This window comes from Hyla sarda, chromosome 1 (assembly GCF_029499605.1).
Source record: "Hyla sarda isolate aHylSar1 chromosome 1, aHylSar1.hap1, whole genome shotgun sequence".
NCBI lineage: Eukaryota > Metazoa > Chordata > Amphibia > Anura > Hylidae > Hyla > Hyla sarda.
In genome coordinates this window covers 58,540,622-58,564,583 of record NC_079189.1, presented here as the reverse complement: position 1 = coordinate 58,564,583, position 23,962 = coordinate 58,540,622, and the positions used below count along the sequence as shown (strand labels likewise).

The 23,962-nt window shown below is 44.2% G+C and overlaps 1 protein-coding gene across 1 annotated transcript in view; it reads left to right on the top strand.

The window, feature by feature from the left end:
- Nucleotides 1-23,962, top strand: part of STK32B (serine/threonine kinase 32B) — a 348,151-nt gene that overhangs the window by 181,285 nt on the left and 142,904 nt on the right. Inside the window, exon 6 of the mRNA XM_056555131.1 lies at nucleotides 11,694-11,783. Within this exon, the coding sequence (XP_056411106.1) occupies nucleotides 11,694-11,783 (90 nt within the window). The remainder of the gene's footprint in view (nucleotides 1-11,693; nucleotides 11,784-23,962) is intronic.

Below are 23,962 nucleotides of genomic sequence, written 5' to 3'. Positions count from 1 at the left end.
CTGTCAGAATATTTCTAGGTCTGGAAAGTTTTGCACAAAATGGCTATTTATCAGTGCCGGCTGATGTACTAAACACATTGTCAGATATTGTACTTGGAAATTCAGATGTACGAGTCCTTCATTTGAGACCTTCATGTATTAGCTAGAGTACAGAAAGGCTACAACGAGACTCTATGTCTCTAGGACCCGGCACATCTATGTATCACACCAACCATCTATTGATTTAAATGTTAAATCCATAATGTCTCATATTCCCTCCTGTGGTTCTGCAGATTACTATCACTAGGGGACTATTCTCTGGGGGAATACTCTAACAGAAAGTGATTGGGACAGTTACTTTATAGATGATCTGTCAGTACCTCTGATTTACTAAATACTTACATTCCCAATGAACATTTTGGAAATGTTTTCCTTTGTTTAGGGTCATCCCTCTATTATTTCTCCCAGAAAATGTATTAAAGGGAACCTGTCATAATTTTCATGCTGCATGAACCACTTGGTCATAGGGGAGGTTTCCAGGGACCTCTGACTGCACCGCCGGCCTTGAATGATAGATCTCTCCCTATACCCCAAATAAGGATTTTTCTATCGACAAAGGTCTTGGGGTGAGAAGAAGCTGCTGGGGACTGTCCCGATGAATTGTGGTTCAGGCAGCATGAAAGTGATAACTGGTTTTCTACAATAAAAAATTGTGTTTTTCTGTGGCTCCCTTAAATAAATTGCGTTTTTTCTGTGTTCTTTTTTCCGTGTTCAAAACCATGGTCAACCACGGTTTTGTTCCAAGTTCTGTCCTGTTTTTGGGTCTACAATTGTTTATAAAAAATGTACTGTATATCAGCCGAACCCAATGATTTCTGTAGAACTGGCCAACCTAATAATGTGTATAGGGGGGCCTCCCAACTGTTCTCCGACGGCAGATCAAGAAAAGGGTCAGACATGGATTTTAACTCGGAGAGATAAGCTACTACCAGAAGGAGTCATCTCCCCACGGAAAACACGTGCACTCTCAGCCAAGCTGAACATGTATGGGAGAACTGGGTGACATAGCTGTTGGCCAAATGCTTTTTTAGGCTATCTTAGGCTGGATTCACATAGAAGAATGTCTGTATGGAAACTCTCCATGCAGACACTCTCCAGACTGGGGGTGCCGGCATGACAGGCCGGCACTAGGACCGCATGGAAATGCGCTGGCTGATAGATGGCAATGCATTCCGTGTGAACGCCACAAAAACATTGAACATGTTCAATGTTTCTATGGATGCTGGAAACCATATTTCCGAGCCAGAAACATCTGGCATGGAAATTTTGCCATCTGCACAGTGCAGCTGAATCCCATTAAAATCAATGGGAATCTGCTGCTACATAATTTTTTGTTCAGAATTCCATATGAAAATTCTGCTATGTGAACATAACCTTAGGTGTGTGGTCAGCTTAAGGCTATGTACACACTATAGGGGTAATTTATGAAGCCTCTACAGCTGCTTTTTAGACATTGAAAAGTCAACATTTTTTATGTATATTCGTGTATATTGTGGCGGAAATAGACTGTAGCTCGGAGCTGGCGTAGATTTTTGTGCATGACATGGGGGGGGGGGGGGCTGCAATAACGTCTAAATTATCCGAATCCAACTTCCCAATGCTACAGCTTCTAGAGATTTTCCAAAGACTGTCATGTAAATCACCCCTATGTTTATTGCCAAATTTTTGGAAGAACATGCAATAAAAATGTTTAAAAAAAACTAAATCACCTCAAAAACTTTAATTTTTTTCTCAATGGGTTCTCTTGAATTTAATGGTAAACTGGCTGTTTGTGCATACATACTACATGTTCATGTTACAGCTGTAATTATTATAAGTGTCAGCTGTGTTTTGGCAGTTTACATGGCAAAATGTGTGGTGTTTTGGCATGTTACATAGTACTTATTTTGAGATGTATTTTGTGCTGTAAATAGCCATTTTTAGTTTTAGCTTTAGTTAAAGCCCAAATTGTATTTAGAATTTTTAAAATATGGACTAAAAGAACTTTTTTAGCCAAAACGGCAAATATTCACACAGTATATGAGCAAACTTTACATTTTGTGCAAATGTTTGCTAGTGTCCACCGAATTTATTGAAAGGTGGCATGGTTTGGATGGAGGTGCGCGCGGCAGTTTACGCTGGAAATCCAGTATAAACTGCTGTTGAAATTTTACTAGCTCAAAGCTTGCATAGATTTCAGCACTGGTGCACCGCCTGTGCACTAGCAGGGCTATTTTTAAACAGGCACGGTCGTGATCAATGCCGCCCATAGCGTGCACATAGCATTATTTCATATACCAGGTCAAAAGAGGTGACAGGTCCTATGTAATTTTCTCAGCCCTGTATACTATCAGAGGATAACTAGTAAAGTACTGTATTTAAAAAAATAATAATAATGATGTTCACACATTATATAACTATATCTGCATCACTTCTACCTCATAATCTTGTCTGCGCCATTTTTTCTAGCCGTCTGCCTGTAGAAATCCTATATTACATCCATCACTGGATACATTCGGCACTGGAGTCTATGAGCAGTCATTACTGTATATGATAAATCTCCATAATAATAGAACTAAGGTTCAGTCTTTCTCTACCCATCATGTCAGGGTTTTCTTATAATCTGTAATCTGTAATACTGACCCAGTGATCCCGATGTGCAGCAAGGCATTCATTGTTGGGAATTACATTTTCTTTGTAAGAAATACTAATGGCTTGTTAATATATGACAGGGCGGTCTCTCTGACCTGAGCCATTCATTTAGATGCTTCTGCTGCACTGCTAGGGGGTTGCAGACTTTAATATTTCACCATTTTCCACAGTCTGACTCCTTACTGACCCTATTTCTTGCTGTTCACTCACGTGTAGAAGTGCCTTGATTTACTTTGGTCACTAACAATGTGTAATGCTTTGTAAGAATGGCTGTGCTTTATCTAAAAGCGGACATAACCCCGGCTCTCAAATCTAGAAAAATAAAAAGAAGAGAAAAACCAGAGTAGAGTAAACTGGTGAGGTCGTCATCTTACAGACATTATATTACCCAATTAACTCAAAAGAATAAATGGTAAAGGAAGATTAGTTGGGTCAATAAAACCAAGTGCTTAAAGGGTATTCCATAACTTTTCTCACTTATCCATTGGTTGATCAGGGAGGATTCCACCACTCGGACCACCAAACATAGGACAAGGGATTCTAGTCCTCAGTCACTCCTCCCTTTGCCAACATTTTATTCAACTTATCACTGTGGAACTTCCTCAGGGGAGGGGAGGTGATAAGTGCTGTTGACTGGAATACCCCTTTCAATGGAAATACCTCCATTCAATTTGGAATACACATATTCATATGTTTATGATGCATACAAATGATGTATGTGATGCATACATAGGTCCCTATGGTAGGGGGCATTCTTGTCTGGTAAAAGCCAAGTCATGCCTTATCCACAGTCACTGTTATTTCAACAAACTTTATTAGTGAAAACAAGAAACTTTATAATACTGTATATATTCCTACACAAACTCCACCCATTTAGTTTGCTACCAAGAGCAGGAAGAAAAAAAATCCTACAGAAAAACCACGGTTGACTTGAATAAATGTACAAATTAACATAATTTTTATTGGATACTCATACACAATACATACAGTAGATTAAATTCATAAGATCGAAATGCACAAGGACAACATAGAAAATCCCACTGGGCAATTCCTGAGACAAATGTAGGGGCACACATTTATCATGAGTATTAGATATTACCCGATTACTGGATTTGCAGCTTACATTGATCTGTTTTGCTCTATAATGTCCTCCCTGCTGCTTTTCTCTGCAATAGAGATATAGGTGAGCAGGATCTCCTATTCTGTGTGTGTGCAGTGTATGGGAGACATCATAGAGGCTATACTGCACCTACTAATTCAGGAATAACTGGAAAGCACAGGTGGAGGCCGCAAAGGGAAAATTGGTGAAAATGCCATATGCAGTTTATATACAGAAATAGAGCTATACCTCATGTGCAAACAAGTACAACAAAAGGTACATTTTAAATATTGAGAGACCCAATAATGACATGCAAACAACAAAGTATCAATTTTTTGTTGAATGTGTGGTGTCAGCGGGGTGCAATGCAGGGTAGATGTTATAAAGGAAGGAGCAGATGTAATTAACCCCTTCTTGTCATGACACCAGGGCGTGGCTTAGCCTTAACAACCCAAAGATAATACCACTTGTCCTGGGCTAGGCACGGGGCAATGAAGACAACTAGGCCAAGTTACGGACAAACGGAAACTTTACTGAGGTTAGACAGATGACACAGTACATGCAGTACAGGCAGAATCCCAAGGAGGTGACTTCGCAGGCTTACTGGGACTTGGAGGCGACATAAAGTGTCAGTCCTGACCTGGGGACTGTTTTCCTGAGGGCCGGTCCGTCACCTCAGGGGAAATCCATTTAAATCCCAACACTGCATCTTTCAATGTCCTGACTTATTGCATTAAGTACAAAAGGGCCTTTGAGTCCTCGAGGGCCTATTGGGCGGAGGGTTGCAAGGGTTGAAATTACGGGGAGCAGGGACAGGTTTTCTATGTGGGGGCTGTTCACGGTCAGGTGGAGTGGCCCGGGTGGCAAGCTCCTTCACCGCCTTAGTCAACTGTTCAATGTTCTGCTTAACACTTTGTAGGTCAGAGGCTGTGGTGACTGGCAAAGCAGATGATACTGGGGCCTGGGCCAGCGATGATGGTGGTATGGGCCTAACTACCACCCCTAGTGGCTCTTGGACAGGGGTGTAAACTTCCTCTAACTCAGTCCCGGACTCAATTACTTGAACAGCCAGTCTCTTAAAAGCGGGGAAGGACAAATTAGGGTTTTGGACTGCTAACATTCTCTACTGGGCTTTGTCCCACCTTTTATGAGCCCCATCGATAAATCTGTCCATTAACACCTTGTTGCCCTGCTCGGGAGTTATACCATCTAGTGTTTGGACAGTCTTTAGGGCATTCTGTAGGGCTACGGCATAAGCTCTTAAAGTCTCAACTGGCTTCTGTCGCCTTTCATACAGCCATTGATGTACCTCTGACAGAGAATGTGACTCAAATACCTGGTACAGGCCTTCAAAGATCTGCTCTACAGTTACCTTCTCGTAGGCTGGCCAGGTGTGGACTTCCTCTAGTGCTGACCCCTGTAGTTGTCCTGTAAGCAATGGCACCTGTTGATTAGGAGGGAAAGAATAAAAGACAAACAGACTCTGGATCCTTTCCTTGAAATCCCTCAGGGTGAAGAGGTCTCCATTGTAGGTAGGGAGGACAGGGTTCTCCACGAATACCAGTGCTGACACTGGAACACCCAGGTGGTTGGTGTGGACTGCAGGCAGGACTGGTATTATTCCGGCCACGGGGGCAGCAGATGATCCAGCTGCTGGAGATGAAGGGGCACTGTCGTCTGGTTAATCAGGAGAGCTGGGTTCTGACATCCTGTAGACTTTTTGAGTCCGCTGTCACTTTAAGAAGAATTGAGTACGCTTTCTCTTTAAGATGAATTGAGTGCTCTGTCTCTTTAAGAAGAATTGAGTGCGCTGTCACTTTAAGAACTGAGGTACTGCAAAGGCCTAGTCTTGGCTTGGGGGAGCACTCTGTTTTGAAATACTGTTGGGCACTAAGGGGTTAACATGGCTAGTTACCAGCACCGGAGACTGGATACTGATGCCCGCAGGTATTTGCAGAGTCTGCACTGCAGCATGTGCCTGGTAGTAGACAGCAGAGCAAGATGCAGCTGCGCCCAGAGAATTTCCTATTTCGATCCGGCAGGTAAAGTATTCCCCTGTGCAACACAGATCTTTGGTTCCTCCTCGCAACACTGAAGAGGCGTCACTGCTGGGGACTGACGAGGCGTAGCTGCGACCGCTCGCGATCGCGGGAAGCCCCGGACTAATTTAATCCCTTCAGGTACCAACTCTTTACACTCCACAGCAGCAAACAACAGTTTTCCCTTCACCTCCCCCTCTATTTCACAAGCGCCACTAGTAAAACACTTCTCAATGACAAAGTCCTGTACACTTTCTGGCACAAACCTCTGTCACATTGGCATGCGATTTTTGGTAATAGTATTGCACACATTTCAGACTAGGCATATGGCGCACACCTGTATCCTGTTCGTGACACCAAAAGTTGGGGTAGATATTAAAACCCAAGGGGCGGATGTTATTAACCCCTTCTTGTCATGACGCCAGGGCATGGTTTACCCTTAACCACCTGAAGGTAATACCACTGGTCCTGGGCTAGGCACGGGGGAAATGAAGACACTGATGCCAAGTTATGGACAAACGGTAGCTTTACCGTTAGACAGATGACTCAGTCTATGTAGTACAACCAGAATCCCAAGGAGCTTATCAATGACACAGGGCGACCTCGCAGGCTTGCTGGAACTTGCAGTAGGTGGAGACACTTTACTGCAGGCCATGGTGACTAGACAATTGACTTGACTGATAACTGACTTGTGACTGACAAGATGACTTTAGCTTACTTGAGCTGACTTGTGGTTGCAGACTTTAGGCTTGAGGTCTCCAAAGCTCTGGACACACTCTCTGAGATGACTGCACTGGACCTCATCAGGAATAGCAAGAATGCTGGAAGAGAGAGGTTGCAGCCCCTCCCTTGGTTTTATAGGGGGGCTGTGCAAGGAACCCATATGTCACTTGGGGGGGTCACCTGGTCACTAGTGCCTCCTGGGTAACAATCACATGGTAACAGCTATTAAAGAAATAGTACATTTTATTACACAACTTATATACATAGGGGATAACACACAAAGGGGGCCCTGGGGACATGGAGAGACTCTGCCTGACAGGGCAGGAGAAGTACAGGGACACACCATTCCGTACTGGGCCACAACAAATGTATTGTATGTGATCCTTATTTATGATTCCAATGTCTATGGGTAAGAGTATGCCAGCAATTTCAACTTTTGCTGTCATGGCACAATGCCCAGAAACTGAATTAGAAACAGTATATCAGTTTTTACTAGTATGGCAAAAATAAAAGGAAAATCAGCAAAAAATACATATTGGTGTGCATCCAAGCATGAAAATGCAGAACTTAAAAGAAAAAAGACAGACTGATCCAAAACTGGCTATAAATAGCACTTGTAATATGTATGTGCCTAGTTACACAATTTAGTGATGAGCAGCAGGGGCCAAATTCGAATTTGCGATATTTCGTGAATATATGGACGAATATTTGTCCTATGTTCATGAAATTCGCATATTTGCTATGTTGGTTCTCTCTTTTTTTTTCAGGCGAAAATTCATAATGAAATTTGCATAGTGCGCATGCGCAATTATATTTTTCACCTAAAAGAAGGGAGGGATCAGTGTCCAGCCTGGAAGTGCTGATATTCGCATAAAAAATATGATATCTATATTCTAAATATTTGCGAAGTGCCAATATTCGCGTAAAAAATTCACATTTCGAATATTCGTGCTCAATACTATTACACATCAGGTACTGCACCTTATTTCTTTACAGCTTATGATCAGTGACTACAGCTGAACTACATTGGCTTTAGTCTGAGGTGGTCTGAACAGCACATTCTGGCTTATCACAACTCCCATTTTCATACTGCAGCTCCTCCTATTCAGATTGGCTGTTCCATATAGCACAAGCCCACCACAAGATGGTCGGTCATTGCAGAGAGAACTCTTTTCTATTACAGCATGGATAAAATGATTGTCAACTAGAAACTTTAAAGGAAAACTGTCAGCTTTCTCCCCCCACACTAACCAGCAGTACTGGCTGGAAGTGCGGGGGACACTGATCAGTTTAGTCTTTACCATGCCCGGATCTGCTGCGCCGCTCGGCCGTAATCTTCTACTTATGGAATATGTAAATGAGGTGCTAACTGGCACTCTGACATCAGTGCTGCTGGCCGCAGCACCCCCCAGCTCATCAATATTCCTCCCCTACCTCTGCCTCTCCCTCTTCTCCACGCTCTGTAATGAAGAGAAAGGGGAGGAATATTGATGAGGGTGCATGCACACTACATTTCTTAAGATACGGGACCTTATACGGCTGGGGAGAGAGGTGCGGAGAGATGGGGGCGGGGCAACCGCACACTGCCATATGCGGTCCCGTATCTAATGTATTTCAGTGAGCGACCGGAGTGAACTGCTGCCTCAACATCGTTTTTAGGTCCGGTCGGGAAACCATATATGGGGCAAAACGGAGCCAACGGAGGCCGCGTTTCACTCCAGTCGCTCATTGAAATACATTAGATACGGGACCGCATATGGCAGCGTGCGCTTGCCCTGCCCCCTACTCTCTTCCCCCCTCTCCCCAGCCGTATACGGTCCCGTATCTTAAGAAACGTAGTGTGCATGCACCCTGAGCTGGGCGGTGCTGCGGCCAGCGGCACTGACATCAGAGTGCCAGTGAGCATCTCAGTTGCATATTCTGAAAATAGAAGATTACAACCGATCCGGGCATGGTAAGGACCAAACTGATCAGCGTCCCCCGCACTACCAGTCAGTACGGCTGGTTAGTGGGGGGAGCAAGCTGACAGTTTTCCTTTACAGAGTACCTGTCACCAAACTAAACTTTTAATATATTGTTCCTTATGTAATTATAAGACATTATAAGATGTATAGGGGCAGAGTACCCCCTTAAAGGGAACCTGTCACATAGAAAATGCAGTCCAATCTTTAGGCATCAAGTTATAAAGCAGAGAAGCCAAGCAGATTGACATATCATTTTATGAGGATTTGCTCTTTGTATATATATATATATATATATATATATATATATATATATATATATAATATTTTGTAGAGGATTTGGAGGGCACTGCTTTTAATTTGCCATTATTAATGTATTGCTGCATGGTGGAATTATTTTTGCAGCGTCAGTGGCCGTAGCTGCTAGTGTTTCTATTCACTGCCGTGGTGCTAAGTGATACAGAGTACTAGTACAATATTATAATAGCTGGAGAGAAAATCACTTGCACTCACCGGTCTAGTGGAAGACAGTGTTCCGGATTATCTGTTGTGATAGGAGACGAGGGTGCTTAGAGGCTAACAGCCGTTTTCGCGCACAGCCGTGCGCTTCTTCTGGCCTCAGTGAGTGCAAGTGATTTTCTCTCCAGCTATAATAAATATATATATATATATATATATACATATATATATATATATATACATATATATATATATATATATATATATATATATATATATATATAGTCCATCAAAACAAGAGGTACAGCACTCCAAGGTGCAAACATTTTTTATTTTACTTCATGACAACAGACACAATTTCAACACAATTTCGACCAGGAGATCAGTTATCACCACAGAATAGGTATTTACCTAAATTAATAAAATAAAGTAAAAGATTATATAATGTGGGTATCAATGTATTCTTAGTGATCTGAAGAATCAAGATAATATGTTGCGCACGATGAACGCTGTTTAAAATAAAAAAAAAACATCCCCTAAAAAATAAAATGAATAAATTTTCAGTTTTACCTACAATTTCTTTTTTATGGAAAAATAAAAGATGTCATCACAAAATATAATTGTCCTTCTTATAGGTGTATTGATGGAAAAATGAAAGACTTATGGCTATAAATAGGTGAGGAGGAAAAACATTTTTTATTCATATTCAGAGTCTGGACGGCCGTGGTCATGACATCACGCCATGCCCCCACATTAATGTCTATGGGAGTGGGCGTGACGAGTGACCACAGCTGTTACGTCCCCTCCCATAGACAGGAATGGAGGGGGTGTGGCATGCCGTCACAACCACTGCCTTACCATGAATGTTCAGTACGCTGCGGTGCTAGCCCGGAGATTGTGGAGGATCCCAGCGGTGGCAACCTCCGCGATCAAACATCTTATCCTCTATCCTTTAGATAGGGGGTAAGATGTCCAGGGGTGGAGTACCCCTTTAAGGAGTTACAGAAACGATTCAAACAATATGCTGTTGGTGGTAAATAATACAAGGATGGTCATGTCCCAATCAGGTTCTGCTTGTTTTTCCTGGAGTATTCCTTTAACTACTGCAAATATACCGTATATATTCGAGTATAAGCCAACCCGAGTATAAGCCGAGACCCCTAATTTCAACCCAAAATCCCAGGAAAAGTTATTGACTCGAGTATAAGCCAAGGGTGGGAAATACATCATCCCCCCCTGTCATCATCCAGACCCATCATTAACATCCTCATCATCATCACCGCCTGTCATCATCCAGACCCTCATCATCATCACCTGTCATCATCCCCTTGTCATCATCCCACACATCCCCCCTTCATCATCCCCTTGTCATCATCCCCACCCCCCTTCATCATCCCCTTGTCATCATCCCCACCCCCCTTCATCATCCCCTTGTAATCATCCCACACACCCCCCTTCATCATCCCCTTGTCATCATCCCCACCCCCCTTCATCATCCCACCCCCCTTCATCATCCCCTTATCATCCCACACCCCCCCTTCATCATCCTCTTGTCATCATCCCACACCCCCCCTTCATCCTCTTCTCATCATCCGCCCTCAGTGGTCTTCAACCTGCGGACCTCCAGAGGTTTCAAAACTACAACTCCCAGCAAGCCCGGGCAGCCATCGGCTGTCCGGGCTTGCTGGGAGTTGTAGTTTTGAAACCTCCGGAGGTCCGCAGGTTGAAGACCACTGCGGCCTTCAACATCATCCAGCCCCCTCTCACCCCCCTTTAGTTCTGAGTACTCACCTCCGCTCGGCGCTGGTCCGGTCCTGCAGGACTGTCCGGTGAGGAGGTGGTCCGGTGGGATAGTGGTTCCGGGCTGCTATCTTCACCGGGGGCGCCTCTACTCCGCGCTTCCGGCCCGGAATAGAGGCGTTGCCTTGACAATGATGCAGAAGTACGTTGGCAATGAACGTACCTCTGCGTCGTTTTCAAGGCAACGTGACTATTCTGGGGCCGGGCCCGAAGCGCTTAGAAGAGGCCTGCCCGGTGAAGATAGCAGCCCGGAACCACTATCCCACCGGACCACCTCCTCTCCGGACAGTCCTGCAGCACCGGACCAGCGCCGAGCGGAGGTGAGTACTGTACAGAACTAAAGGGGGTGAGAGGGGGCTGGATGATGTCGAAGGCCGCAGTGGTCTTCAACCTGCGGACCTCCGGAGGTTTCAAAACTACAACTCCCAGCAAGCCCGGACAGCCGATGGCTGCCCGGGCTTGCTGGGAGTTGTAGTTTTGAAACCTCTGGAGGTCCGCAGGTTGAAGACCACTGCGGGTGGGGGAGTTCACTCGAGTATAAGCCGAGGGGGGTGTTTTCAGCACCAAAAATCGTGCTGAAAAACTCGGCTTATACTCGAGTATATACGGTAAGTGTACATTGTTAAATAATGACAAAATAACAGTGTACATAGTAATGTTTACCAAATATCATAAAATTATTTAAAAACATAAGATTAAAAAAAATAAGATATTCTTAACAGATTGGTCTCCTTTTATCCTTCCATTGCACTGTTCAGATTTCTTCAGAAGTGGATAATGGTCATGTCTAATTTGTTACTGAATTTCCAGGAAAACATTTTCAAGTGTTGACAGTCTGTGCACAAGCAAGAGACGAGCTCTAATACTACATCTCATTATAAGAATAAAAGAGACAAGTAGAGTGCCAATTTCTGCCATTAATTTGTTGTTTCTTTACTTTAGGACACGTGCACATTACGGATTTTAACATAGCTACAATTGTCAAAGGATCTGAAAAAGCTTCATCCATGGCAGGTACAAAGCCTTACATGGGTAAGTAATGAATGCATGTATATTTGTATACTCTACAACAGATCTGGAAAAGCCAGGTTTGACATTCGGCCCAACTTACTGTGATAGGATGCATTATCTGTGTTTGGCGGGAAGAGTAAAGGGGTTGTCCAGGAATTAAGAAAAAGGACACTAATACTGTATTTTGGATTTTAGCGTAATTTGCACACAATTTCTTCCATTTATGGCCTTCCCTGTCAGATTTCCTATGTGTTCTCCACAGGTAGGATCTATATCTCTGAGATCTATTAAATGGGTTGCCTGGTGATTAAAAAAATGTATATATGGTTGGGTTAAAAAAAATATATATATTCTCACCTCTCAAGTTCCCCCTGCCAATGCTTCTGGTGCCCTGCTGTCACCACTGCTTCCTTCTTCCTAATGACGTGTTGTCTCTGCAAGAAGTGCCCACTCGGATCACTGACTGAAGTGGGGCAACGCTATGGCCAATCATATGGAAATAGCAGATAGGACAGGGCATTAGCAGTGTTAGTGTGGGGGACTTTGAAAGGTGAGGATCATTAGTTTTTTATCCCAACCTCCAGCAAGATATACATTTTATTTTTCTTTCTCAGACAACCCCTTGAAGTAGGTCTCAGGGTGAGGCAGTGCTCCCTGGAAGAAATGGTATACAAATTAACTTTGCTCTAAAAGGAAGAAAGTTGTCTTTCTGTTTACACCTATTGGTGGCCGATTCACTGCTCCATGCTGCAGGGAGAGCTGGAGTCCCATTCTTGAGATCTCAGAGGGTTCCCTCATTTAGACCCCCACGATCAGACACTTATCCCCACCGTCAGTCGTCAGCCGCAACTCTGTCCTCCCTCAGGTGAAAAGGCGTCCCGCCTCCTCTATCGGACCAATCGCGTCAGCCGCATCTCCGTCCTCTGTCATGTGAAACTCCGTCATGCCTCAGATGATTCTCCCTCAGACGCAACTTCCTGCTGCATAGCAGAGCCGACACTGCACAGCATTGTATAGCAGAGTCGAAACTGTGAAACTTGCATGTGTTCTACAGACACTACATGTGCTACAGAGTCTGTATAGCAGAGCCGAGATTGAATAGCGTGTACAGCAGAACCCATATATAGCAGAGAGACGATTCTGACTTGGCTCTGCTACACGGCAGGAAAGTTTTTGTCTGAGGGATGATGGAATTTCGGTTGAGAGACTTTAGGATGACAAAGAAGGGAGGAGGGAGTTGCGGCTGATGATTGATGGAGATTGGCCCGAGGGAGGAGGCGGGACGCCGTTTCACCTGACGGAGGATGGAGTTATGTCTGACTACTGACGATGTCCTAAAATGGACACCGTACACAAGAACTACTCAACTTCTTCTGTGTTATACAGCAGCTGATAAGTACTGGAAGGGTTAAGATTTTTTAATAGAAATAATTTACAAATCTGTTAAACTTTATGGCAAGAGTTGATTTGAAAACATTTGTTTTCCACAGGGTTACCTCTCAGTGTTGTCCAGCACCGCAAAATGTTTCTGTATAGGCTTTGGCTATGCAGACAGTGACCAGTCCCTATTGAGCAGTGTTTTTTGCTTTAATTTCACTGTCAGACTAGCAGCATTGCTTGACAACCCCTTTAAATAACATATTGCATGTGCTTTAGGCTCTATTCTCATTTATACAGGGCCATAGCTATAGACAATGCAGTAGTAGCAGTTACACCCAGACCCTTAAAGGCATATTCTGTTATGTTCCCTTTAACAATTGTTGATCTCCTTGATCAATATTGATCCTTGGCATGGCATAATCAATAATGGGATGGGCCACACTTATGATCGATGGTCAGTCATCGCTTGTGCAGCTCATTTATTTTATCATTGTTGCCTGTACATCCCCCATTTATACAGGGCAATGTGTGACCAATAATGTTGATTTAAATGGCTGCACAACAGATCAGTCAACACATGAGCATTTCATCGTTCATAAGCTGCTCGCTGGCCCTTTTTACACAGACCAATTATTAAGTGTTTCTGTGAAGGCTCATTTAGACCATGTCACACAAGGGAATTTCTAAGCGAAATCATCTGTTAAAGAAATTTAGATTTCGGCCTTGACATGTCAATTCTTTCTGCGCATTCCGCTCGGAAATGCATTGCCCGATGGACATTCCGCAAAAATGTGAGCATAGCCTAAGAGTAATCTAAAAAACCCTGTGCTCCAGTTTAAGTCAGGATATTAAATATAGGTTTAGGCTGTGTTCACATGTTGCTTATTAGTAGAGATGAGTGAATTTTTGGAAAAATCGATTCGGCTGATTTGCCAAATTTCCCGAAAAAATAAGGTTAGGTCCGAATTTATTCGCGGCAAATCACTATTAAAAATGGCTATTGTTGGGCTACAGAGAGCCTCAATAGAGGTCTAGAACACTTTGCCATATCATAACACGCATAAGGAGTGTGCTGTGTTAGTGAAATAATACTGTTATTCAGCATGACATGAAGATTACAGGCATCACTATGAAGACATTAAAAAGATTTTTTAATTACATTTTTATTTAATTTATTTTAATTATTTAAAATCCTTTTTTGAGGACCCTTTCTGGTAAGCATTCTGGTCCTCAGCGAGGCGGGCTACCACATGTCCCAGCCCCTGCCTCTCAGCTCAATCCCATGCTCTGAGTGTCCACTTGAAAAAGGAGGGACTGCAGTACCAGCAACTTGGACAAGAGCACATTCAGCTTCTGCGCCATTGGATGAGTGGGCGCATACTGCTAGAAGTTGCTGAAGGGAAAAAGCTTGTACTTGTATCTTAAAATCGAGCTGGCAGACCTCTGCGAGGCGAGCTATCACCTGTTCCAGCCACTGCCTCTCAGCTCCCTCCCCCCCCCCCCCCCGACTGTGAAACTGCGAATGTTTCATTTAATCAGTCATGGTTCATTGTTATCGCTCCAAACCTGTTTCACTGGATTCTTCTGGTAATTCGACAGGTAATACATGATGACGACCATAGGGCCTCACAATTGAAAAGATGGAAGAGATTTTTTTTATTTAAATTGAAGATTTTGATTAGATTTACAAGTTTAATATCCCAGGTGCCCGAAGCGTTTACTTTGAACTAATTCTGTATGACCACAAAACCCAATATATCAAGGGGTCACATGGCGGCACAATGACAGAGCATAGAGGTGGCAGCAGCCCGACAAGCCCAGAGGGCCTCACAATTGAAAAGATTAAAGATATTTTTTTAAATTTAAATTGAAGATTTTAAATAGATAAACATTTTAAAAGTTTAATTTAATGTGCCAACAGCATGAGGAAACCATATGGTGGCACAATGACACAGCCTGGAGGTGGCAGGAGCATGAGGAGACCATAATGTGGCAGAATGACACAGCCTGGAGGTGGCAACGGCCTGACGAGACCATAGGGCCTTACAATTGAAAAGATTAAAGATATTTTTATAATTTAAATTGAAGATTTCAAATAGATGAACCTAAAAAGTTTCATTTAATGTACCAGCAGCATGAGGAGACCACATGGCGGCACAATGACACAGCCTGAAGGTGGCAGCAACATGAGGAGACCATATAGTGGCAGAATGACCCAGACTGGAGGTGGCAACAGCCTGAGGAGGCCATAAAGCCTCACAATTGTAAAGATTAAAGAGATTTTTTTTTTAATTTAAATTCAAGATTTCAAATAGATGAACCTAAAAAGTTTAATTTAATGTGCCAGCAGCTTGAGGAGACCAAATGGCCACAGTGTGTCTGAGTCCTCTGTCTCATCTTCCTCATCACCCTGTAGCTCCACAGTCTGCTCCTGCTCCTCCTCTCCTGTCAGATGACTATATAAACCACCCATTTTGCAAAACCTTGCCTGTGATACACTCCCCCCCTCCCCCTCCTCCTCCTCCTCTTCCAGTTCAGCCCCCACAGGGCTCATGTGGCTGTGAGATGTAGGCGCCACATCTCCAGTGCCCTGACCATCCATCGTTTCCAACACGTGTTGTAATAAATGAAGCGGTGGAATGATGTCGTTCATCTCGTAATCCTGGTGACTGACTAATAATGTGGCTTCCTCAAAGGGCCTGAGCAAACGGCAGGTGTCGCGTATGAGCTGCCACGAGTTGACACTGAAGTTACACATGGGAGTATCCCCATCTGCTTGAATCATCAAGAAATCGGTGATGGCTTTTCTCTGTTTGCATAGTCTGTCCAACATATGGAGGGTGGAATTCCAACGTCGCAAATCAGACTGTGTTGGGGGATGCTCTTCTGACGCTGCAGCTCAAGGAGGGTGTGCTCTGCGGTGTACGAGTGGCTGAAGTGCATGCAAAGTTTCCTTCCCATTGTTAGGATGTCTTGCAGATGGGGTGAACACTTCAGGAACTGCTTGACAACCAGATTGAACACGTGTGCCATGCAGGGCACATGGCTCAGGCTTCCTTGATGCAGCGCAGACAAGATGTTCTTCCCGTTGTCGGTCAACATGGTTCCCATTTCCAGTTTTTGTGGAGAAAGCCATGATTCAATTTCTTTTTCGAATCACTTTTAGCAGTTCCTCCCCTGTGTGACTCCATTCGCCAAGGCAAACCCTGTGAAGAACAGCGTGACACCGCCATGCCCTGCACACATGGTATGCTGGATGGACACTCAGACTTGTCTGTGCAGTGGAGGCTGAGGACACAGTGGAGGAGGTGGAGTCACACACTGTTGCAGGAAAAATGGCCTGAGAGCATGGAGGAGGAATCGGCGTGACCTTTCTAAGTTGCTGTTGTAGCTGTGCAGGAACCACATTCACCCAGTGGGCCGTAAAGGACATGTATTGTCCCTGACCATAGTTACAGCTCCACACGTCGGCGCTGCCATGCACTCACACCAACAGGCTCAAGGACTGGCCCACCTTCTGTTCCACAAAATTGTGCAGGGCTGGTACTGCCTTTTTCGCAAAGAAATGATGGCTTGGGACTCTCCACCTCGGCTAGGCATAGGCCATCAGTCTCAAAATCGAGCTGGCGGTCCGCCGCGAGGCCAGCTACCGCCTGTCCCAGCCCCTTCCTTTAACCTCTTCAGGACACAGGGCGTATGGATACGCCCTGCATTCCGAGTCCTTAAGGACACAGGGCGTATCCATACGCCCATGGGAGCCGAATGCCTGCCAAAATCATTCAGCAGGCACCCCAGCACATTGCCCCCCCCCCCCCATGTCGACGATCGGAGAAAATCGCATGTCAATTCAGACATGCGATTTTCTCCAATTCCAGGCTGATCGGGTCTCTGGTGACCCGATCACCCGGAAAATAGGGCTGATCGGAGTTGTCAGCAACAGCCCCGATCAGCCTAAGGGATAGGAGTGAGGTCGCAGAGCTGCGATCTCCTCCTATCCCCTGCCATTAGTCAGAACGGAGTTCTGACCAATGGCAGCGCAGGACAGGGGGTTGCCATGGCAAGCCCCCGTTCTGCCCGCCCCTGGATGTCGAGGGGATCTGGGAAGAAGATGGAGGCCGTACCTGCAGGAGAAGATGCCTGGGGACCCGGGAATTGAAAGTGAAAGTAAAACGATCTTTATTGTGGCAACCACTAGGAAGGCCAAATTGCAACTCCCAGCATGCCCAGACAGCCAAAGGCTGTCTGGGCATGCTGGGAGTTGTAGTTTTGCAACATCTGGAGGGTCACCGTTTGGAGACCACTGTTACAGTGGTGCCCAAACGGTAGCCCTCCAGATGTTGCCAAACTACAACTCTCAGCATGCCTCGAATGCCCAGGCATGCTGGGAGTTGTAGTTCTGTAACATCTGTCCCTTCAGATTTAGCAATTTTCATGAAATTTTTGAAAATTGCTGCTCTACTTTGAAGCCCTCTAATTTTTTCAAAAAGCAAAAATATGTCCATTTTATGATGCCAACATAAAGTGGACATATTGTATTTGTGAAGAAAAATAAAATGTATTGTGAATATCCATTTTCCTTACAAGTAGAGAGCTTCAAATTTAGAAAAATGCAAAATTTTCAAAATTTTCATTACATTTTGGGATTTTTCACCAAAAAAGGATGCTAGTAACGCCGAAAATTTACCACCAAAATAAAGTAGAATATGTCACGAAAAAACAGTCTCAAAATCAGAATATTCGGTAAAAGCGTTTTCGTGTTATTAATTCGTAAAGTGACGGTGGTCAGAATTGCGAAAAAGGGCTCAGTCCTTAAGGGGAAAAAGGGCTGCGTCCTTAAGGAGTTAACCCCCCCCCCCCCAAGCTTATGACACAGTGTCCCGGGTGCCTTTAGCGTTTACTTTGAAAAAATACTGTCAAACTACAAGATCAATATAACAAGGATATCACATGGTGGCACAATGACAGAGCCCAGAGGTGGCAGCAGCATGATGAGTCCATAGGGCGGCACTATGGTAGAGCCTGGATGTGGCAGCAGTATGAGGAGACCATATGGCGGCACAATGACACAGCCTGGAGGTGGCATCAGCATGAGGAGACCATATGACGGTATAATTACAGAGCCTGAAGGTGGCAGCACCAGCATGAGGAGACCATATGGCGGCACAATGACAGAGCCTGAAGGTGGCAGCATCAGTATGAGGAGACCATATGGTGGGACACAATGATAGAGCCTGGAGGTGGCAGCAGCATTAGGAGACCATATGACGGCACAATGAGAGAGCCTGGAGGTGGTAGCATCAGTATGAAAAGACTATATGGCATCAGACGTGGCACAATGACAGAGCCTGGAGGTGGCAGCAACAGCATGAGGGCCATGCCAACTGAGGGTTGAGTCTGAGTAATACACCGACTATTGACTGGGGGTGTCGGATGTCACTTGGGATGAAGTGGATGACTGAGTGAACCAATCAATCACAGCTGCTAGGTTACTGGTCGAAACACGACTGCTAGCTGACAACGGGAACTCAGACCTCTTGCTGCGACTTCTGCTGCCACATGCTCCAACTCTGCTGCGAACTCTGCCTGTGCCTGATGAATTTATTCTTCTACTCCTATGTGCACGTCCTGGAACTTCTTTGCCTTTTTTACACTTATGAGAGGAGGACAATACACTCCACTACACTTAAAACTGTATTTGGCTACAAAAGCAGGTGTGTAGTTTTGGCTGGCCTTTCAGAGTAACTAGGCCCTTATGTACGTACAGTTTACACTTATGAGAGGAGGACTATAGGCTCCGCTACAAACTATATAAGGCTACAAAAACAAGTGTGTAGCTTTGGCTGGCCTTTCATAGTAACTAGGCCCAAATTAGTTTAACAGGAAAAAATGTACACCATGTAGGTGTACGTACAGTTTACACTTATGAGAGGTAGACAATATGCACCGCTCAAAACTGTATTAGGCTACAAAAACAAGTGTGTAGCTTTGGCTGGCCTTTCACAGTAAGTAGGGCCAAATTGGTTTGACAGGAAAAAAAAACGTACACCACCTATGTACGCACAGGTTAAACTTATGAGAGGATAACACGTATTAGGCACTGAAATCAGGTGACTATGGCTTTTCGTGCTCACCCTAACTGGCCCCTGTTAGCTATAGTTGTAATACACACTAGTGCTGCAGCACAGAGTCACTGTGTAGTACAGCCCAGTAAAGTATTATGCACTAATAGCAGGTGACAATGACCTTTAGTGCTCAGCCTAATTGGCCAATATAAACTTTAGAGTTGCTGTACACCACACTGCAGAAGTACAAAGTCGCTGTGTAGTACACCCAAGAGTGTATTTTCTCTCTCTCCTTTCCCTGTCAGTGCTTTTCTGCAGTGATTTGAGCTTGTGGTGAATCGCTGCTGTGAAGCTGTTTTTCTGTGCAACACACACACTGCTTTATGTCTGTCTGCAATTAAATGCTCTCTCTGAAATGCAAAGCTGGAATGGCTGGCCGCAAGATGGCTGCCGATTATATAGGGCTGTGGCATCACAGGGCTGGCTGCTGATTGGCTGCATGTTGCATGTGATTCAGGGTCATCCCGCCTACCCGCCTTCCTACCTTCCCAGAGTTCCTTGCCCCATGTCCCCACATGTGGATCTGCCATTTTAGAGTGTGGACCGCACTAAATGGAGTTTAATTAAGCAATTTGTTTCATCAAATCGCAGCGATACTCGGATTCGTTGCAAAGCGAATTTTTCCTGAAATTCGTAACGAATTTGGATTCGTCAGATTAGATTCGCTCATCCCTACTTATTAGCGGTACTGCAGCTAATGCATACGTATTTGCCGTGAACAGCCACAATTATGTTAAAACCAGTGCATTTTACCACGATTAGCATAATCTTCATTATCATGTTAAAACCAAAACATCTGGAGGGGGAGCTGTGGACTGCTGTTCCCCGGTTGAAAAGACCTGCTGTCATGGTGCCTTTGGATATATTAATCCTTCCTTTCAATGGAATCCCAGGATGGACAAAGGGATATGATGGATATCCCGAGTCGCCTTGACAGCAGGTCTTTTCAACCGGGCATTAGCAGTCCATAGCTCCCCCTCCAGATGTTCACATTGCCAATACCGCCATCATAGATGACCGGTTCGCCAGCTGAGCAGACACAGGAATTCCTTGGAGCATCTCCACTGCTCCTGCATGCGCACTACAGTGTTCTGCCTGATGCGCAACACCAATAGTGAGTGGATATCGGCTATTCCCACCTTCAGTTTACCCTCCAACTATAATTTTACCCTGGTAACGGCACTTAGATAGCGCCTATATCTGTCTTTACTTTTTTACTACAAGCATATATTCATATTAAAACGTGACATTTTCACCATAATTGCGGCAAAACAGCATGCAGTAATTAGTTGTGAGACCCCTTATTAGCCGCAACATGTGAACACAACCTTACTGGTGCTGGAGACACTGTGCTCCTTATAAGGTTTATTGGGGGGGGGGGGGGTATTGCTTGTAAAGGTAAGTCTTCTGGTACTGGTCCTCGGGGTGCACTCTGCTAGCTTTGTTTATGGGGTCACTCTGATGGTTGTTTATAGCTACACTTTAGCTTTGAATGAGTAGTAAAAAAAATTATTGAAGACTTCTCACGTATATATTGTATAAGGTCATGTACAGCATCCTAATAAATAAATAATAAATCCTAATAAATCCTAATAAAAAAAAACAGTGTCAGCGTGACCTTTGGAGAATAATGTATTAATAAGCCGTGCTGGCCTTTAGTGTAAGAAATAATCAAAATGTTATGTTACCAAAGGCTAAAAGTCTGTGTTAAGAAAATCGTGTATGCGTTGCAGATTATTAGGACCAATGTGGTGTTTAGTGGGTTAAAGCCGACACATATACAAGACAATGGTAACTAATTTAGATCTACTGTACAATGACAAAAGATTTCTTACTACAAGTCATTAACATGGTGTACTATAGAAAATAAATGGAAAATAGAAAATGTGATATAGTGCGAAACTCCCATGGGAAGTACCGATGTAGCAGAGGTGGGATTGTTAACGAAGCATGCCTGTTTTTTTGTCTGTATCATGTACACTCGTATACCATCACTAGTCCTACAGAGTGCCCTTTCTTTTATTTCAGTGCAACTGTATTCCAATGTTTTATTACTATAAATTAGTCATGTGATCACCAGTCTGACTCTGAATCTTCCAGTGCCCAATGGTTACAGCAGGATGTTAGACTCTGACTTTCTGTGGACTACAGAATGACATCAACACCTACCAGATCCCCTCGTACTAGCTCCCACACCCCTTTCAGATCTGTATACTGCTGCTATCTCTATGGGATCAGAATATAGAATAGGTATAAACCTTCCCTGAGGCTGTGGTCACACATTTAGTTTCTTGCTGATTTAGTTTCTTTCCTTTTTTCTGTTTTTGCTGTGTTTTTCCCCAAATCATAGCAAAAATAGAGATTGTACTCAATTGTGCAGAATATGGTAAAAATGTGTACTTTTTACCATGATTTCAGAAAATTGCTGCAAAATGCAGCAAAAAATGCAGTAAAAAAATTCAACGTGTGTGAACACAGCCTAAAGACGTCTGTTCATTATCTTCATAAAACACCTCAATTGTGATAATAGGTCAAATCCCTTTTGCCTCATGACAATACTTCACTTGAGTAAGAAAAGAAAGTCACACTGCACAATGTGAACTGACACCAACGCACTTATGGTTCTAGTAAATTCATCTGGGTAATCTACGTGACGAAATGACCAGATGCAATATTCAAATGTCCCAGCCAAAGCCAGAGGATTCATGGAAAATGTAGGCTGCATTACAGAACCCACATTGCGCATTTGAAAACCAAACTGGGGCCTATCCCATGCATGAAACATCATCAAAAAGAGTTAAAAGGGTACTCCAGTGGCAAACAATTGTTTAATCCTTCCAGTATTTATCAGCTGTTGTATATTGCAGAGGAAGTTCTTTTCTTTTTGAAGTCCTTTTCTGTCTGACCACAGTGCTCTCTGCAGACACCTGATGCCCCTATCAGGAACTGTCCAGAGCAGAAGCAAATCCCCATTGCAAACCTATCCTGCTCTGGACAGTTCCTGAAACGGACAGAGGTGTCAGCAGAGAGCACTGTGGTCAGACTGGAAAGAACTTCACAACTTCCTCTGTAGTATACAGCAGCTAATAAGGACTGGAAGGATTAACATAGAAACATAGAATGCCCAATAAATTAAGATTTTTAACTTTTTCTGGCACTAAGCATCTGATTTAAAAAAAAAAAATTCCACTGGAGTACCCCTTTAAGCAAAATATAACCACAACCTTCACATCATTCTCTAATGTTAGCCTTATTTCTCAGAATGCTGCTTGAATGGGTTGCGGGTTGAACAGTTGTATTGTCTTAACCCAAACAGTTACCAAGTTTCACAAAAGGAATACATTTTTTTTTTAAAGACAACAACAAAAACAGCCAATTACAAACTCAGCTTTGCTATATTAGAAAATCCTCTCATATGGGGTGTACATATGGCATTACATCAAATAAATACATTTACTAAATAGATAAATATGTCAAACCATTCATGTCTTCTGAATGCATCCAAAAGATAAGCAAAGGAGAATGGTCATTTCTGATGCAATGGCTACTTATAGGACACAAAAACCAAAAACCAAAAAATAGTATTGTTTGCAGCTACCCTGGTCATGGAAAAAATGCATGCAGCTAAAATCACACACACACACACACACACACACACACACACACACACACACAGCAGATAAATCTAAATAAAATCATGACCACCCTTTACCTTCTGAACACCATCACATTTTTTTTAGGTAAACTTGCAGTTTTTGAAGGTATTCATGTATCTTCTGTGGATGTAGGCTTGCACAATTTCTTCAATTACCGTATTTTTCGCCATATAAGACGCACTTTTTCTGGGGAGAAAAAGTCGGTGTGTCTTATACGGCGAATACACCCCTATCGCGGCGGTCCCTGCGGCCATCAACGGCCGGGACCCGCGGCTAATACAGGACATCACCGACCGCGGTGATGCCCTGTATTAACCCTTCAGCCGTGGCAATCAAAGCTGACCGCCGCGTCTGAAGGGAAAGTGACACTAACCCGGCTGTTCAGTCGGGCTGTTCGGGACCGCCGCAATTTCACCGCGGTGGTCCCGAACAGCCCGACTGAATAGCCGGGTTAGTGCTTACAGGACACCGGGAAGGAACTTACCTGCCTCCTCGGTGTCTTCTCCGTTCAGGGATCCCCTATATGGCCGGCACTCTCCTTCCTCGTCATCACGTACGTGCGTCGGCGTGCGTAACAACATGATGGCAGCGACGGAGAGCGAGGATACCCGGCCGGCAGCAGAGACGTTCCGGAGCGACGGGGACACGGCGACAGCGATGGAGCGACATCCAGGGCAGCGGTGACGGGTCCGGAGTATTACCTACTATGCAGTGGTCTTCAATCTGCGGACCTCCAGATGTTGCAAAACTACAACTCCCAGCATGCCCGGACAGCCAACGGCTGTCCGGGCATGCTGGGAGTTGTAGTTTTGCAACACCTGGAGGTCCGCAGGTTGAAGACCACTATTGGGTTCAAAATCTTTATTTTTTTAGATTTTGCTCCTATAAATTGGGTGCATCTTATACGCTGGTGCGTCCTATAGGGCGAAAAATACCGTAATCCCAGACAGACTTGATGATGTTGAGATCAGGGCTCTGTCATCACTTCTGTCATCACTTCTGTTTCATCATATCATTACTTCCAGGACTTCTTGTTGCCCTT